This window comes from Lepisosteus platostomus, chromosome 9, assembly GCF_059453375.1.
Source record: "Lepisosteus platostomus isolate fLepPlt1 chromosome 9, fLepPlt1.hap1, whole genome shotgun sequence".
Taxonomy (NCBI): Eukaryota; Metazoa; Chordata; class Actinopteri; order Semionotiformes; family Lepisosteidae; genus Lepisosteus; species Lepisosteus platostomus.
Genome location: NC_142619.1, coordinates 28,283,184 through 28,302,560, shown reverse-complemented (window position 1 = coordinate 28,302,560; position 19,377 = coordinate 28,283,184). Strand labels below are relative to the sequence as shown.

General features: G+C 42.3%; 1 protein-coding gene across 5 annotated transcripts in view; it reads left to right on the top strand.

Moving 5' to 3' along the window:
• The window catches only part of rab3ip (RAB3A interacting protein (rabin3)), a 43,009-nt gene that overhangs the window by 8,732 nt on the left and 14,900 nt on the right, over window positions 1-19,377 (top strand). For 3 of the 5 annotated variants that reach the window (XM_088644571.1, XM_088644567.1, XM_088644570.1), the window contains exons 2-4: window positions 14,582-14,711; window positions 15,886-16,158; window positions 17,172-17,382. In XM_088644571.1, coding sequence (XP_088500697.1) covers window positions 15,911-16,158; window positions 17,172-17,382 — 459 coding nt within the window. In that variant the 5' untranslated portion in view covers window positions 14,582-14,711; window positions 15,886-15,910. Of the gene's footprint in view, window positions 1-13,768; window positions 13,976-14,013; window positions 14,157-14,581; window positions 14,712-15,885; window positions 16,159-17,171; window positions 17,383-19,377 lie in introns of those variants that run through there. The other 2 variants (XM_088644568.1, XM_088644569.1) reach the window with 2 other exon arrangements.

Sequence of the window (19,377 nt, the reverse complement as noted above, 5' to 3'; positions counted from 1 at the left end):
GCTTGTGAAAGTTATGTTTGCAAATGATTGTGGGTGCATCATTTACATCTCATAATATGTGTAAAAACTATAAAAGTAAATAGTAAACAGTGAATTCAAATTGATGAATGCTATGTTAAAATTGTACAATGCACTAGAAAGGCTTAATTTACAACTTTGTGTCCATTTTTGGTCACTGCATTAGAGAATAGATATTTCAGTCCAGAGAAGAGCAACAGGGTACCTTCCTAGGCTTTAACCTATCAGTCCTGCACTGATAGGTTAAAAAGCCTCGGTTTTCAAGAGAAGATCCTTTAAAAGCCCCTGTTCCCCAACATTCCTTTGTTTTTATACGAAGCCATGTGGAAGTATGGAACAAGTTACCAAGTTATGGTGTCGAAGCCTCTACTACAGTGCCTTGCGAAAGTATTCGGCCCCCTTGAACTTTTCAACCTTTTGCCACATTTCAGGCTTCAAACATAAAGATATAAATTTTTTATTTTATGTGAAGAATCACCAACAAGTGGGACACAATTGTGAAGTGGAACGAAATCTATTGGATTTTTGAAACTTTTTTAACTAATAAAAAAATGAAAAGTGGGGCGTGCAAAATTATTCGGCCCCTTTACTTTCAGTGCAGCAAACTCACTCCAGAAGTTCAGCGAGGATCTCTGAATGATCCAATGTTGTCCTAAATGACTGATGGTGATAAATAGAATCCACCTGTGTGTAATCAAGTCTCTGTATAAATGCACCTGCTCTGTGATAGTCTCAAGGTTCTGTTGAAAGCGCAGAGAGCATCATGAAGACCAAGGAACACACCAGGCAGGTCCGTAATACTGTTGTGGAGAAGTTTAAAGCCGGATTTGGATACAAAAAGATTTCCCAAGCTTCAAACATCCCAAGGAGCACTGTGCAAGCGATCATCTTGAAATGGAAGGAGTATCAGACCACTGCAAATCTACCAAGACCTGGCCGTCCCTCTAAACTTTCAGCTCAGACAAGGAGAAGACTGATCAGAGATGCAGCCAAGAGGCCCATGATCACTCTGGATGAACTGCAGAGAACTACAGCTGAGGTGGGAGAGTCTGTCCATAGGACAACAATCAGTCTTACACTGCACAAATCTGGCCTTTATGGAAGAGTGGCAAGAAGAAAGCCATTTCTCAAAGATATCCATAAAAAGTCTCGTCTAAAGTTTGCCACAAGCCACCTGGGAGACACCCCAAACATGTGGAAGAAGGTGCTCTGGTCAGATGAAACCAAAATCGAACTTTTTGGCCACAATGCAAAACGATATGTTTGGTGTAAAAGCAACACAGCTCATCACCCTCAACACACCATCCCCACTGTCAAACATGGTGGTGGCAGCATCATGGTTTGGGCCTGCTTTTCTTCAGCAGGGACAGGGAAGATGGTTAAAATTGAGGGGAAGATGGATGCAGCCAAATACAGGACCATTCTGGATGAAAACCTGTTGGAGTCTGCAAAAGACCTGAAACTGGGACGGAGATTTATCTTCCAACAAGACAATGATCCCAAACATACAGCAAAATCTACAAAGGAATGGTTCACAAATAAACGTATCCAGGTGTTTGAATGGCCAAGTCAAAGTCCAGACCTGAATCCAATCGAGGTGGCTCTACAAAGTATTAACGCAAGGGGGCCGAATAATTTTGCACGCCCCACTTTTCATTTTTTTATTAGTTAAAAAAGTTTCAAAAATCCAATAGATTTCGTTCCACTTCACAATTGTGTCCCACTTGTTGGTGATTCTTCACATAAAATAAAAAATTTATATCTTTATGTTTGAAGCCTGAAATGTGGCAAAAGGTTGAAAAGTTCAAGGGGGCCGAATACTTTCGCAAGGCACTGTATATTTCTTTCAAGAAATGTCTGGAGGAGATCCTCGGATCCATTGGCTACAAGCAACCGACCAAACTAAATGGGATGGGTGACCTCTTCTCAGCTTGTGACCTTTCTTCTGTTCAGGGGACACGAGCCGCAAATGAATATAGGGGTCTCGTTGTATTTCTCTTAGAATTCAGGTAATCCTCTGTACACTGTGACCCTAAGTGAAGCACACCGAGATGCGAGGAAGTAAAATCAATATGAAATCATGAGGCCTTGAGAGCAGCTGATGTTGCAATCACCCAGGCTTCCTTTTGTCTGACTTCACAAAGGAAATATGCTGCTATTTTGCATTCCCATTATTAGAAAATTTAACATTTAACGGATCACTTCACTCTTAAACCTAATTTTCCTAATTAGATGCCTCTCAGTGTTTCAGGCCATAGTAATGTTCATGTTCTTGAAAAACATTTGGCATTTAAAATGCTGCATAAAACTAGATTTGATTCATTCAGATGCAGGTAGTTTTACTAGAGGCTCTTAGTTTGTGGGTTTTTGGTTTCTTAAAAATATCTGCCACTTCTTAATTTAGGCAAGCTTAGTTCTCATTTTGCCAGCAACAGGGATGATGAGCCTGTATACACTGTGCGCTGGGTGATCTTTGTCTCTGTGTTATTCTAGCCAACATAGTTTTTCACTAAAGAAATAAAGTGTCACTAAAATCAATTAAATGTCTTTGTTTTGGTCTGTACCCTATATTTATGTCGTGTAAAATCAAAGCCGTCAAAGTATGCTACAATGTGAAAATCTTAAAATTCAACGTAAGAAGAGTTTGTAATTAATGTTATTTAAGGTCATTTTTTAAAACGCACAAAGAACACAGTGGCTAATTTCACAATTTAATTAATAAAAAGTTTAAACAAAACAGTCAAGAATTAATATCCAGTTATAAACCTAAATAAGAAACTTCCATTCACATTTTTAAATGATGGGGATAAAAATAAAATCTCTTTTAAAACTGACTTTTTGTACATCTGTGGTATATAAATATCTATGTGAGCTGTGTGCAATTGTGCGTGTTGATTTCTGGGGGTTTGGCCCTGTTGAAAGACAGCACTTCGGTGTTGGGTCTGCCCAAGTGTGGTCTCGTGTGATACGTGACAGTTTGGTTCGTTTCATGCTCATGTAGTTTATGTCCTGTTCTTTAGAGATGATCACTCTTTCTCTTGATAACTTTGTTAGGAGCAGATCAGTTACTGTTGTTTTTACAAGGTCTTATTGTACTTTACCAGACCTTGAGGCAGTCCAGTGACTGGTACAGAGCTGTATAGTGAAGTATCATATTTCAGTAATTATTCCATGCATATTAAGTACTACCGCTGTAACCTTGAATACTGTATGTGCTGATCTGCATCCCACATCAGGCCCTCTGGCTAGGCATGGACTCAGAATGCAGCCCCTCCTCTTTACACACATTCTTATGGGAGATGTTAATATACATGTTTCTGAGTTATGATGCATATTCCTGGGACCCATCTGTCGTGTAAATAAAGAACTACCTGTAATAGCTTTCTTAAGAGACCCGTTGTGCCTCATTTAGAGAGCTAATGGAATTTAAGATGTGTCACCGGAAAATACAAAAAGGAAATAGTGGGGCAAATGTTCCCCTGATTTCTTTATACTCTGAGCAGACTGGAGTCTCTCATGAGCATAAACATCAATGCTCTGAACAACGTAAGGGTCAACATGTTGAGCTTAAGCATATATTGCAATTTTATCGAACGTTTGATTCACTTGAAGCCTCCTTTTATTTCATTTGTAGTGACATAACACCACTTATTCTTCCAAATCACATAACATTGCTATAAACCCGCTGTTTAAATTTAATTAATGCAGTAATGGTTGCCTGGACCCTACAGGCACCTTGTTTTGGTCTGGTAGAACAACATATTACTTTGCGTTGCTGTAGTTCCCCTACAGAGCCGTCCTGCCAGTCTGGTGGTCTGTCAAGCCTGCTTATCTAATTTTCACTCCAGTTTTACTCATAGTGAACTAGGAGAGGGGAGGTGATGTGAGGTTGAACACTTAGGCTTTGTCTGAATTGCCTGATTAGTGATTCCCACAGGAGGACATGCCACAGAGGTAACTGTTGGTATACAGTAGGCGAACAGGGTCTTGGGGTCTGAGCCAGATAGCACAGGAGTAGATATTTGACTCTTTTGCTGTTCTGCCTTAAGGTCTCAGACCAGTAAAGGTTTGAAGGATTGAGAATGTTAAAGAAGAATGTGGAAGGGTTTTCTTTAAGGATTTGTCATAATTGATGAAAATTGGATCCAGAGTGTATTATACTGTAGCTCATTTGCTTAGGTACAGTTTCTGGAAGTCAGTTTTAAAGCTTCAGAGTTTGTGTGGAGATGTTAAGTAAAGATCAGCTGGAAATGTGGGCATAAAAAGCCTAAGCCAAGTGGCACACTAGAATATCTCTGAGGAGACCAGGAACATGCATCTTCCAGTTAAAGGGGAAACCTGACCATCTGAGGTTAAACCAAGTTATGTGTGAGGGTGTTCCAGAGTAGGAAATGGAAGAATGTGGTTTTTGAATGGAGAGTTTTGGATTCCTTATGACAAATGTTCCAGCCCTCCTGGTGATTATATTAAAGAGTGAAGAGTTGATCGATGTGAGAGAAAGAGGAACTGAAGTGACTATGAGAATATAACTAACCTCTGTGAGCTGAACTGATTTCATGACTGCACAGGCATCTCTGGAAGGGGGCCACCTAGGACCACGTAGGGTACTTCATAGGAGTCCACAGGGGTTCTTCAAGCCAGGTGTAGTGATAGACCATCCAAAGTTGCACGTGTAATCAGATGACAGACTGACTCAGGGCTACAGTTTGTGGCTTGGGGGTCCGTATTCACAATAACAGGGGTGCCCTCCATGAAATCTGACTTTTGGCCTTGTGAGCAGGTCACTGAATGATCACTGATAGGTTTGATGTGTTATGGTGCGGTGACAGAAGACAAATGAACTTATGATTCAGCTTCAGCTTTTTGACAGATGGCTTCACATTCTCCTCAAGTATTCTCTGGTACAGTGTGGAATTCATGGTTGACTCTATGATGGCAAGCTGGCCAGGCCCTGAGGCAGAAGAGCAGCCCCAAACCATAATGCTTCCACCACCATGCTTTACGGTTCTTTTGGTCAAAGGCAGTTTTCGGTTTTCGCCAAACATGACGTCTGGCATTGTGGCCAGACAGCTCTACCTTTGTATCATATGTCCAGAGCACATTGTCCCAGTAGTCCTGATCTTCACCTAGGTGTTGTCTGTCAAACTTTTTTTAGAGCAGAGGCTTCTTCCTTCCTGACCTCACATGTAGGGCAAAGTTGACTCATACACTTTGACATTGAGGCAAGACTTGCTTGTAAATCCCTTGATGTTATCCTGGGGTTCTTGGAGACTTCCTGCAGCTCTTGGGCTGAATTTGGTGGGACGACCTGGCCTGGATAGATTGCCAGTGGTTTGACATTTTCTCCGTTTGTAGATGATCTTTCGGACAGTGCAGTGATTGACTACAAATTGCTTGGAAATGGCTATAAAACCCTTCCCAGACTCATAGGCATCAACAGTCTTTCTTCTGAGGGCCTCAGAGAGCTCTTTTGATCTTGGCATGATGTAGCCACACACCTCAATTGCTAAGACCAAACCACACCACAGGTTTCTGAAGTGTTTAAATAAGGCAGTGCCCTCCAAGTTACTCTAGTGATGTTCTAATCATTTGCACCTGTTGTGGTGCACCTGATTCAAATTTTGGGCATTTGATGCAATGATAAAGGTAGGAGTGTACTAACTTTTTCCGCACAAGGAAATTACATTTCAGTTTATTTAAATAGTACAAATGAGTGCAAAATGTGATTTTTCAATGTTATTTTTTAAAATTACATCACCTTTATCTATCAGTACTGTTGAAATGATGATCAAATATCCTTTTGTCCAAAAATGTAAAAAAAGACAAACCCTTTTCAAGGGGTGTACTTAGTTTTTCACACCACTGCAGGTGGGTGTAAGAGCCCATCGTTGATGCTGACTCTTCTGGGGTCTCAATGGGACAGGTTGCATGACGTGGTGGATGACCTTTGAAGGGTGCAAGTTTTGGAGGAATGCTTGTTTATGGTTCTCTCTTCCCTCGTACTCAATACTGATATAAAGATATAAAGCAATAAGTAAATTATTAATGGGCTCTGATTAATGGGAGGTGATTCCTTATGGGTGGTATGAAAAGAAAATATTGCAAATTTAATCCAGATTTGTTTTAAGATAAATTACCAAGTAGATGATTATTCTGCATATCAAATGGCTTTAGTTCCAGGAATACACAGAATGGAGCTTTTGCTTAGACTGTGGTAAGAGCTCATTATTGAAAGCTGAATAAACAGTTCATTTACATTTCATGCTTAGTTTCATGTTCATATCCCGAACAGGGGATTGCTAATGTGGTCTTTCCAGGGTCTTGTAATTCTGGGTTTTCCAGAGTTTGAGCAATGTGAACATTAGATTTTTGCGCAAGGAAGCCTGCGCTACCAAGCAGATCCACGGACAAGCAGTTGTTTTGTTCCATTGTCCCATAGTGACACGATGTGAATTAACAGCAGATCCCAGTCAAGAATAATAATAATAATAATAATAATAATAATAATAATTGCTTACACTTATATAGTGCTTTTCTGGACACTCCACTCAAAGCGCTTTACAGGTAATGGGGACTCCCCTTCACCACCACCAGTGTGCAGACCCACCTGGATCAGTGGGGAGGAGAGCAGAGTAATGAAGCCAATTCATAGATGGGGGTTATTAGGAGGCCCTGATTGGTAAGGGCCAATGGGAAATTTGGCCAGGACGCCAGGACGACGCAAGGCGACCCGTGACTGCAAGTCCTTGAACCTTTCCCGTTTCGGAAGGCATGCTAGTGAATGATAGCGGAATCAAGGCTGCCGAACTTGCAGAAGAGTTTGGCGTTTCTGTGTGGAGGGATTGAAACCATTCTCTATGTGTATCCTGGCCTGTCAAAGGGTTCTGCAGGGTGAGCGTCCCAAAACCTGGGCTTGCAGGATCGCTACCAGAGAGTGGAGTTTAGTGAGGAGCTGCTGGAGCCCATCAGCACTCACCCAGTGGCATTTCCAAGGACTGGTTGTGAGATTCAGGTTGTTAGTCCAATCCTGGGCCCAAGATTGCGTCAGAGCTGTGGAAAAGCATCACGTTTCCTCCCCTGAGGAAGTTCCACACGGCATTCTAAGATGGCAAGATTGTAGCCAGCATCTGGGGTTCAAGACATGTATGGATAATTGATTACATGCCCCACCACAGTTCAGTCACTGGTTAATATTATGCAGATTTGCTGCTTCGGCTTTGTAAGCCATCTATGAAATCATCACATGATGTTCTGCTGCAGCTTGACAATGTCTTCATTCATTAATGTGGGAGCAATAAACCTAAAGGCTTGAATGGCTATTATTAATTTTGACATTTATTATAGTCTACTATAGAGGGCAGTGCAGTGGCTCTGTGGCTAATGATCTGCGCCTGTGGCTGAAAGGTTGCTGGCTCAAGTCCTGTGGCCGGCAGAGGAATCCTACTCTGTTGGGCCCCGGAGCAAGGCCTTTAACCCCAGCTGCTCCAGGGGTGTCGTATAAATGGCTGACCCTGCGCTCTGACCCCAAGCTTCTCTCCCTGTCTGTGTGTCTCATGGAGGGCAAGCTGGGGCATGCAAAAAGACAAATTCCTAATGCAAGAAATTGTGATCTTACCTTGCAATACGTAAAGTTTCATGACCGCGATTCCTTGAAGTCCAATATTAACAAGTGGTTTAAAAGACAAAAAAAAGTCAGAGTGCTTTGGGATAAAGGTTGAGTACCCTGAGAAATGGAGAAGGGGAAAAATTCTTTATATACTAAAGTCACAAAACGTTTTGAGCACCTCTTTAAAATTAGATTTTAGAATTGGCTGACACGGCAAAATTAACTTGTGGGGAAATGAGCAGAAGGGAGATGTCAAGAGGGAGAGTGCTCTGAGGAGAGGTTCTCGGCCTACAGGAGCCTCCGCTCACCTGTGTCAGTTCGTGATCTCGGTCCCTCGGCGCAGTGAGAAGATATCGATACTGGTGACGGGACAGATGAGCCTCATGGACCGGTTCCCCTGGGTCCAGACTTGTAAAGAGATCTTTTTTCCCTTTGTCGTCCTGCTACAGTTTAAGGTTTCCACGGGGGAGGAGACTTGTCTAAAACACGGCTGGTTTCCAAGGTAACAGGCAGCTATGTTTCAGTAGGTGCAGAGAAGAAAAGAGCAATGTAAAAGGCTTACTGGAAGTGCTGAAGAAATGCTCAATAGGCAAGAGTGAGTGCAGTGGGGAGAGACTGCGTGTCCAATTTTTACAACACAATTCTACGGTTGTTTTAATGTATCGGGTAGGACTTTTCTGAAACATAATACCTCATAAAGTGTACACAACCACTGCAGAATGTGTGGATTTGAAAAAGCTTTGTATAAAAAATAATTGCCTTTTTCATCATGGTTGTAAGTTTGAGAGCAAAAGAGTTCCTCTTTGAACAGTAAGATGTTTAAGTTGTTAGTAAAAGCTTAATCGACAATTCATTGAAATCTTAATAGTGGTCTTTAAGATGTGCCACAACTGTAGTGTGTAAAGAGTTATTGCTATAATTCTGTTTTTCATAGGGTTGTGCACGTTGTCCTAACAGCTGCGTGCAAGAATGTGATCTTATTGTAAGAGAGACATATTTTTCAATTCGATTCATGCTTATGAACCCCTAGGGGACATTTGTTTTGTGCCCAGCATAAAAGGACAACAAAAATAACCATCACCAACCAGATTTTGGGAAGAACAACATTTCAGTGCATGTAAAATAGTTGTGAAATTGCACAGGGGGCTTAGTGTTTACTGTTGCACCTAAAGGCACAGAGGCATTTCCCAGACGGGAGTAGTGTAAATTTGCACTCAACAATACTGATTCCTTCTTCAGAGCCCTGTGTTTGAAGAGGGCATTCAGGCTGATCTTATTTACCCTAATTATTGTGCTTCTTTTGTTCATTATTTCCCCCCATCCTGTACCATTTGTAGGACTGATGTCTGATCCTTTAGTTAAGTAACAGTAATTTAAGATGCTTTTTAATAATAATAATAATGATAATTGCTTATACTTATATAGCGCTTTTCTGGACACTCCACTCAAAGCGCTTTTACAGGTAATAGGGACTCCCCTCCACCACCACCAATGTGCAGCTCCACCTGGATGATGCGACGGCAGCCATAGTGCCATAGAGAGCAGAGTAATTAAGCCAATTTATAGAGGGGGATTATTAGGAGGCCACGATTGATAAAGGCCGATGGGAAATTTGGCCAGGACACCGGGGTACACCCCTACTCTTTTCGAGAAACACCCTGGGATTTTTAATGACCACAGAGAGTCAGGACCTCTGTTTTACGTTTCATCCGAAGGACGGCGCCTGTTTACAGTATAGTCTCCCCGTCACTACACTGGGGCATTAGGACCCACATGAGCCGCAGGGTTAGCGCCACCTGCTGGCCCCACTAATGCCTCTTCCAGCAGCAACCTTAGTTTTTCCCAGGAGGTCTCCCATCCAGGTACTGACCAGGCTCACACCTGCTTAGCTTCAGTGGGTTGCCAGTTGTGAGTTGCAGGGTGATATGGCTGCTATAATGATAATAATTGCTTACACTTACATAGCACTTTTCTGGACACTCCACTGAAAGCACTTTACAGGTAATGGGGACTCCCCTCCACCACCACCAATGTGCAGCATCCACCTAGTGATACCTAGTGATACAGATCTGTTAAAGTAGTTCTGTTCACCTTTCTTAGAAAGAAAAAATCTGTTGGCCTTTTTTTTAAATGGTCTCACACCACTTCTCTCATTTTTATGTATGACTGGACACAACTCATCAACAAACCTTATTTCAAAGTGGGTTGGAAGGGCGAGATTTTTCCTAAAACCAGTTAGGCGTTTTTGTTTTCTCAGAACATTTGACTGGAAAGAGAATGCAACACGTCGTCAGTTAAATCATCTGGACTAGGCCCCGCAGTTCTGGGCCTGCGGGCTTGTTGTTGGTTAGGGCAGCTTAAGCCTTCCATTCAGTGTCCTTCCCGTCCGAGGAGCTGGCAGCTGGTTAAAGGGTAGAGGACCCGGAGTTCGTCAGTTTGGATTTGGAGGAAGGAAGGCGTGCACGGGGAATGGTTATCACTCTTGGCACTGGAAGGTGCAAAGCGCACAATTCTATGCGCCGCTTTAAAATTGAAACAGTGTCGCTGTGCACAGGGATTTTGTGCCAGTTCCCTCTCAACAGGGGAGATGAGCTTAATGAAACTCCCCCAAATTCTTATACAGTTTATACTTTAATACAGTACTTGTCCTTCTGTTTTTAACAGTCGGAGTGTTCTTGACCATCCATTATCATTCCTCTTATCGAGAGCGTACCCTTCTGAATTCTCTGTGTTTTAAGTTTAAATATTGCCAAGCTTTTAGTATTCCGCAGACGGTCTAGCTGCCTGGCAGAGTTTGACATTTTCACATGACAGGTGGCTCCAGCTCTGTGTTTGTAGCCCAGAAAAAAAAACCCTTCTCTTCCAACAGCGCAGTGTGCCTGTTTCTACCAGAAGGCCTGTCTCGGTGGGGAGTGATAGATGTGGTCAGTACTGTAATGCCGATTATCTCTGTTGATAATTTTTCACCGCACTTTTAAACAAGCCCTCCTCCCCCCCCCACACAATAGCCACAGAGCACTGCTTGTTTAGCTTCATAACGTAAAAGAAAGCTCGCTGTACTGCGAGCAAGAAGAAGAAGAATGCTGTTCTTGTGCCCAGCAAAAAGAACAGCATTCTTCATTCAGCATTTTGATTTGCAGCCATGTAACTGCACGAGCCGCCTGCTGTTGAATTAACTGAAAGGGACACTGATGCCAGGCACTTTCCCCTCCACCCTGAAGTGGAGATGAGGTGCCTGCAGTGCCAGGCTGGGGACGAATGAGGTGTCGTAATGCTGCCAGTTGGGCTCTCGGTCTGGGAGGAAACCGGCCGCAGCATCCAGAGGTTTTTAACCAGGGGAGGAAAAGGGTCCCCTGGCAGGGCTGCAGCCTCAGGGTTGTTATTTATTATTAAAGGTCTCAGGGTAAAACTTGAGTAGTTTTGTCATGGCGAATCATTTCTGCTGTGAACTCATCTGTGGGTAATATTGTAGATCTGCACACGCTCTCCGTGTTTGAAATTCGAGCTGAACCAAATTTATTTTGGTTGGCCGGAATCCGATCTAATGGTGATGGGTACGAGATTGTTTGTTTGTTTTTTTTTTACTTGGCAAATTTGCAGGTTTTACAAACATTCAGACATAATTATCAAAAGACTGGCACACACGTGCAAACAGCGATGGTGGAATATTCTTTTCAGGTTTAATAAGCTATAAGCCATCTAGAACGTTGAAGATATGAAGTTATTGAGTAGAGATTAATTTGTAATGCGATCAACTGTTTGCAAAGTGTACAGGTTCTGGAAATCTCTGCTGGCTTCCAGGCAGGCCATTCAGCACAGATAGTTTGATGGCATGAATGTCTGGAAGAATACTGAAATCCTTCTAGCTGTGGATTGGTGCATAATGGCATTTGACTTTTAATGTTCAAGTTAGTCCATACTGTGCCCTGCTGACGTCTTCAGATTCACATCTGAGAAGTGGCTGATTATTTCAGGTGGCAAGGTAGACCATCACATTCAGAAAAGTAGTCTAGAGGCAGAAACTCTAGGATGATGACAGCAGAGATTCTCGGGTGCTGCCTGTTGGTATCCCTCTTACAGTGATGAAGTAGAAGCAGCTTCTCTTTAGCAAGTGTCGGGATCCTGTGAATATCTTCTGAATATCCAAACTGACATATTAAGATGGTTTCATGTGCAAGAATCTCATTGTTGAGGATTGATTGACCTTTGCCCTTAAGGACTGGATTTGAGGAGCCTACGTACTGTATACACATATTTTGTATGCACTACATTTAAAACCACTAAGCCTGAAAAGCTCCCTTAAAGTGTCACCTCATGGCTCCACCAGTAGGTTTCGAATCGCTCCTCTTCTGTTCTGAACTATGTGTCCGACCGCAGTTCTGCTTTGCATTTAGTGGTGTGGGCTGGCAACGGTACCCTCTTGTCATGGGTGATGAACTCACAGCTGCTGCCTCATGGTAGGCTTCTCTGGTCTGCAAATCTGTGGAGATGAAAAGACAATGGGCCTGCAGCAGAGGAATTGAATTGATCGCAGTGCTCCATGTACAGCTGTGATCTTTAATTAGTCTCATAGCCTTACCTCCGGTTGTATAGGCTCTTTCTTTCCAGTGCTCTGGTAAACCTACTGAACTGTAAGTATCTGGATGCTGAAAGGCTCTTGCATTAGACATACAGCGAAGAAACCAGTCAAAGCAAAGCCGTTAAAAAACTCTGTAAACAACAACAAGTGCAAGAATTGGTGATTTATTAAATCTGCCAGTTATGCTCAGATTTGATTGAATTGTTCTGTTGAATTTGTTAGTATAAAGCAGGTATTCAAGGTTTGCGCCGTGCAGTTGTATGTTCATGTTCAGCCTTGTTGTAATGCCAAGGTATTCTCATTATATTAAGGGAAACTGCTAAGCAAATGAATAATGAAATAGATCGCGTCTAAAAAACCACGAGAAGACCTTGCTTAAACAACAGGAAGCGAGAAAGAAGAGACTTCCCCTCGCTTCAAGGCCACTGTGAAGGCCAGTTGGAGACCCATGGCCGGAGCCTGGGGTGGGGAGGCGGAGATTTGCAGGAGTTCTGTTTCCATGGAGCCCAGCCTGATGTGCTGGGACTGTGACCTGCAGAAGGCCTCAGTGCATGGGCACGCTGAATGGCTCTGCGCGATGTGATTGTACCACTCGCACAGAGAGAAGAAAGGCCTGATAAAAACCCATGTCCTCCCATGTTGCTCTGAGGGATGTTTAAATAATGTCTATTCACACTGGACACCGCAGGTCACTGAGTCATAGCTCCAGATAAGAAAAAGAAAGCAAGCCACGCTCGGTTTTCACTTAGTAGAGAGCCAACGAATGTCTTTGATTTAGTGTGTTCTTGTTAGATGAGACCTGAACATTTTGCGACCAAAAGGTCTTCATTAGAGTATCAAAACACACTTCACGCTGTGCAATAAACATAAAATAAACATGTGGCAGGTAAATATTCTTAGAATTACAGTGCTTCAGTTAAATGTTAAATTTAGAGAAAGTGGTAGATCTTTAACATAAGAAATGTCATAAGACAGGAGCGAGTTTAATCCTGTAAATTACTTATTAACGTGAAGGGTAAGATAAGAACTGCAGTATATTACACTCCAAGAAGGATGAAAGGTCGAATTTGACATTTATCCAATAGGGAGTCAGAAGTTTAAGGTTACAAATCTAGGAAGTGTTCACATTTAAAAGGAAATAATCTAAATTACTATGCCTCCTGGAACATTTAACCTTTTCTATACGCATTACTAGGAATAATTAATTGAAACAGCTGTCGTAATTGATTTTAATTATATGCACCTGATTGCCTCTCTGGCTGCTGGTGAGCACTTTATTGGATAACTTTCAATTTTTGTGCTCTGAGGGAGACATTTTAATGTCTACAACATCTGTGATCCATCTCAAAACTATTGTTTTTTGGGGGGTTGTTACTGAAGGTGTGGTTAGCTCTTGGTAATGCTGGTTGTGTTATTTCCTTTTGTTTACAGAGATTTCTTCCTCCAGCGGAAATGACAGGTTCTTTCCAGGTTCTTTCTGTTGTTGTTGTTTAATGATTCTCTCACGCTCTTCCATTTAACCTTTGGAATATGAATATGGGTGTGTGCTCGGAAACTGTGAGACTCTTGATGGTAGGTTAAACAGCTCGACAGCAGTGCTTCATGACTCTTCATCTAGACAAACATCTAACAAAGCAGTTCTTTAATTATTTCAACAATCAACTGGCTGATTATGGAATGCATTACAAGCTAAGCGCCGAACAACGGAGCAGATTGGAACAGCTGTCTTTTTGAATTTGAATTTATTTGGATGTAACATTCTTTGCTTAAAGGTCACGTTGCTGTTTGTTTGACAACTACCGTTTTGAGATTAAGTTTTTTAGAAGCCTTTTGATAGTCATGTCGATGTGTGCGGATTTGTAGTTTGATTTCTCAGAAACAAGCAGAGAGGTAAAAAAATTCCTTTTACTCCCACGGGTCCTCAGTCTCAAACTGTGTTTCTGTGGAAGTTGTGTAAGTAACCTTACCATAAAATGTAAAGAGCAAAAATGTTTTTCCCCCAATGCAAATATCACAGGTGGTCTACAAGTCTTTTTTTGTGTTTTAAAATTCATTATTACATCTTAATTTCTCATTACTGTTGACTAGATCCCCCTAGCACGTTTGTCCAGACTGCTACTGTACATTTTTCTCCAGCAGTCACTAATTGTTCATCTTGATTGCTAAGAGCAACTCTGTACACCTGGTCGTGGGTTATAAGTCGGATACAGTGGCTCCCCCCCCCCTTCCCAAATAATTTATAGATGAGTAATACAGCAGAAGATCGTCATTATAATTAGTCCAGAATTCTGTCAGTCAGTCTTTGTACAATAGAAGTGTTGGATCTTATTTATGTCTCTAGTGTGTAACAGCCCATTGTTTTGTCTTCTGTATTTCAGGATAAGCTCCAGAGGTGCATAAATGATGATCGGCTGAGTTGAGAAGACAGCTGCACAAGAATCTCTCCCGCTTCGCGTTTTATTTTTAAGTGCGTCCCCCTGTGGAATCACTGTAACGTTGTTCCGAATGGTATGCGGTTCTTATTGTCATCTGATTTATTCCGGGTTTGATTGTTTGCTTGTTGCAGAGGTGCTGAAATAGCCACTTTCATGCCAGCGATGGTAGGATGGTGGACCAGTGTGTATAAAGAGCTTAATACTTTACTGTCTGCTTTCACAGAAACCTGTCTTACATCAAAGCAGTTGTGTTTTACACATCAAAACCTTAAATTAGACAGTACAAGTAAACATTATGTTACATAAATATTTACCTATAATGCATTAGTTTCACACCATTCCTACAGGAAATCAGAACTCTGTGTAAATTGACTCTTCCCCCCCAACAATTACACTAACCCCAAGAAACGGATCCATTTCTGATGTGCCGAAGAGCACGTCCTGTAGACAGAAGCTCCTCTCTGTTTAACGTAATGTAGTTCCTTTTTGAGCCCTGTCAGATGGTAAATGCTACAGCATGTCAAAGGATAGGGTAGCTGCGTCAGCATGCGTAGGCTGCAAAGGAACAAGTAATAGGTTTATTCAATGCTGAATATATCATGTATATTGTGTGCTGTATATCATAGGATATACAAAGAGGTTAAGGTGTGAACTGTTCGCAACAGATGCTAATTCTGTCAGTAGCTCTGACACCCTTTTGCTGAGGTGTTTCATTTTGATGATGAAGTCGAATAAAAGACAGAAAGTTTACATTCCAGATACACGCGTTTGCGTTCCTTTCTAGGCCTTCATTCTTAGGCTAGTGCCATTGTAAATATAATGGTAATAAAACCAATTGTTTCTCAAGCTCAGGTAAACCATATTTTTAATTGGAGTGTGTTTGTGTTTAGTCTCCTTTACTTGAAATGGGAAAAATTGGAGAATCAAGTGAATTTCCTGTGCCGTTGATGGAAATATGCTGTGCTACGTGCTGATTTTTGCTTTTATTTCTAAAAAAACACGTTTTCGTACAACATTGTGGATCTTTTGTGCACTACAAGCTTTGCTGTAATGATCAGTGTTGAAACCGCACTGGAACTGTAATATAAAGGACCGTGGTAGGCATCAGATCTGGTATATTTCAAACCACTTCACAGGACTTGAACTGGTCCAGACCATTATTTTGTTTTAATTGGGTTGCAGCGTAACCAGAAGGTAATTTGTGTTTCTTCTTGTGTCCTTCCCTTAACCTTGCTGTGTCCCTGCAGCCATCTGTATGATGAGTCTGGGGCTATGGCCAGCGAACCCCTTGAAGGCTTCCATGAAGTTAACCTAGCTTCACCCACCACTCCCGACCTGCATGGCTTAGCGGAGACCCGAGCCCTCAAACACAGCTCCTCGCCCAACGTCCTGTACCGTACCCCCCCCTCTGTGAGCGCCGGCCCCTGCCCGCCCAGCGCCCTGCGCGCTGACCAGCTGCCCACTCAGCCCGTGTACTCTGCCCCCAGGCACCTGGGCAGCGAGGAGCCCCACAATGGCAGGTTGGTGGTCTTGTAGAGGGCAGCCAGCGGTGGTCCATCCGTCCTTTTTCATCCAGTTCAGGGTCGGGGGGTTTGAGTCTGGCAAGCAAGGGGCACAAGGCAGGATACAGCCTGGATGGGACGCCAGTTCATCACACACAGACAGACGTACACACTCACACCAGGGCCAAATTTCCCAAAAGCCGGTTAACCTACCAGTATGTCTTTGGACTGTGGGAGGAAACCACACGAATAAAGGGAGATCATACAAACTCCACACGGACAGCACCCCGAGTCTTGAATTGAACTCAGGCCCCCAGCACTGCGAGGCAGCAATGCCGACCACTGCTCCACTATGCCATCCACTTCAGCTACATTCACAGGTTTCACTTTCCAGATGTTATTTTTTCAAAATGCAATTCAGTTTCCTTTGATGATGTAAAGATGGTGCTTGCCAACTTCATCAACAACAACAACAACAAAAGGCTTTTTATTAACTGTTGAAGCCTACAATTTAAATCGGTTCACCTAGTGAAAAATCCTATATTTTTCTTCGTTTTATTTTGTGCTTAGATATTCAGACTGTTACTGCATCTGTAAAGATGTAGGGTTACTGCCATGGATCATGAATATTTCATAGATCTATACATATTTAATAGAAATAATGTAAATGTAATTTTATGGCGTAAATGTCGCTTGAAGCAGACATCCAGTTTCTCCAGAAAGATCAGTGTGACTAGTGTAAACTGGAAAAGCTATGGTAGTAGATATGCCTATATTGTACAGTGAGTATTGTGCTCATGTGTTTTATCTAAAACCAGGGGCATTGGCCATTTGTCATTCATCTCAATGCAGCCTGAAATTCTTGCTTCCAGAGCAAGAGTGTACACCTTGGCTCAGGTCACAAGTTGCTTTTGTGCCATTGTTGTGACTCCTGGGCTCCCGAGGTTTTCCTCCGGGAACAGAGAAGGGCCTCCTTTGCCCTGCTGCTGCTTGCCAGGCCAGCGTGAACTGTGCTGCCCGTGTCATTCCAGTGTCCCAGGGGCGGACGCTCCGTTTTCCCATGGTGCCCGGCTGGAGGCCGACTTCCAGGAGGGGGTATCGGGAGGGCCGGGCGGCGAGGACGGCGTGGAGACTCTGGGCCTCAGCACCGACAGCCTGTCCCACCTCAGGAGCCCCTCGGTCATGGAAGTAAGAGAGAAAGGGTATGAGAGGTTGAAGGAGGAGCTTGCTAAAGCCCAAAGGGTAAGGCATCCCCAGCACTGCACGCGAACGTGACTCTCTTTCACAGTCTGTACTCTTCCACAGCTGTCCACAGAACTTTCCAGAAGCAGTCTGGGCGAAGTACCTTGTTCAAGGGTATGGCAGCAGTGTCCCATTTGGGATTTGAACCTTCCAGTGTCAAGTCCAGAGCCCTGAGCTGTACTTGTTGCCGTCACTGTCCTACACAAACTAAAGCAAGGTGTTAAGGCTCAGGAGCAGGCTGAGCAGCGTTACAAATTCACAGACGTGGCGGTATTGTTCTAAATACTGTACAAAACACAATGGCAAAAGGTGTATTCAGCTCAAATGTCTTATCTATTAATATTGAGCGTATTTTTTTTACTTTTACCATCAGGAGAACTAAAAAATCATTGTAACTTAGTTGGTCACCGATCTTGTGACTCTTTAAAAAGATTTTGCAATCAAACTTCTACCATTTTAATTTGAAATTGGAACTGTTGGGCATTAAAGGTTAATGTGTCAGCCCAGCAGCTTGATATAATAATTGGTTATTATTTCAGGAAAAAGAGTAAAAAAATCTAAAAGCAAAATTAAGACATTTCTGAATTTTATTAAGACAAACATAATTAATATGTGATAATTAAGAATAATATTAAGAAACAGTGTGGCAGTTTGATTTTATTCTTTTCTGATGAGCCCGTGAAAAAGGAGCCTCTTCCATCCTTGGCCTGTTCATACTGAGAGCTCTATTGATGGTGAAGGCATAGGAGGAGAATGGGAAAAGTCTTTAGATTTGCCCTAGTCTGAATGTCTGATCCTGACAAAGACAGCTTTCACAGGAATGGAGCAGGGCAGTGTGCAACATGGTAGTTCTTCAACAGGAAATTAGACCAAAATCCTCTTCGTTTCCAGCTGTGTTTCAGGGTTAAAACTGAAGGGGGTTCCATTCGGTTTCCTTCATTCATATCCTGCAGTTACCTGGAATTAGTCAGGTCCTTGTCTGCTGTGTCAACACTCTCCACAAACGCCTCCAAAATAACTGCTGTGTGTATTTCTGGCTGGCTTTTGTTCATACAATTAGTGATGAATCGGTGTTGGACTAAAGGTGATGCTTAAAGTAATGTATATATACCAGTTGCATTTGATTACTAAAAATGTTGGAAAAGAAACATTTAGTCCAATCGGTGTTGGACTAAAGGTGATGCTTAAAGTAATGTATATTTACCAGTTGCATTTGATTACTAAAAATGTTGGAAAAGAAACATTGCCCTTCTCTGGCACCCTACAGCACAATAGGAAAGAATGCATTTTGCGCTTAAAAAAACTGTGGAATATCCAAGTTCCTATGGATATCGTTATGGGTTAAGAAGGGAACCAGTGTTCGATTTGACTGGCCTTGTGAATCTCTGTTGCAGACAGGGATCACCAGAGGGAAATGGGACTTGTAGTGAGATGGGGATACCCAGCATATCCAAAACCTTCTTCCATGACATATGGGCTTCCCTGTATAGCTGGAGCTGGAATTCAAATGGGAGAAAATACATTTACATATATAATTATTGTAACGTTGTCAGTTATTTTTATGACAAGATATGGCAAAACAGACAGTTCAAGTCTCAGAGTCCGCCATGTGGTAGCAGTGTGTTGAGTTTATTCCGTACCCCCAAGTGCTGTCCTGCAGCAGGTCTTACAAATAGCATTGCAGTGTTTTTCTCATGATAAAATGCTTCTCTTGCAAATATGTACTTATTTGTATGTTTTAAAAATCCCCTTTCTAGCTCTGGTAAATTAATAATACAGATAGATACACAACCATGGTAAAGAAAAACAGTTGGGAAATTTTATTGAAAACCAGTGCTTAGAATGTACTGTAACTACATATAAAACATTTGTTTTGAGACTTTAGTCCCTTATTTGAATTTTTCATGCCCTTGTTTCCAAGCCACTCGTAAGCGTGCAGATCCCCAGGTGGAAAATAGGTTAATCACCAGCTCCGAGGAGCCATGTGTCAGAGGC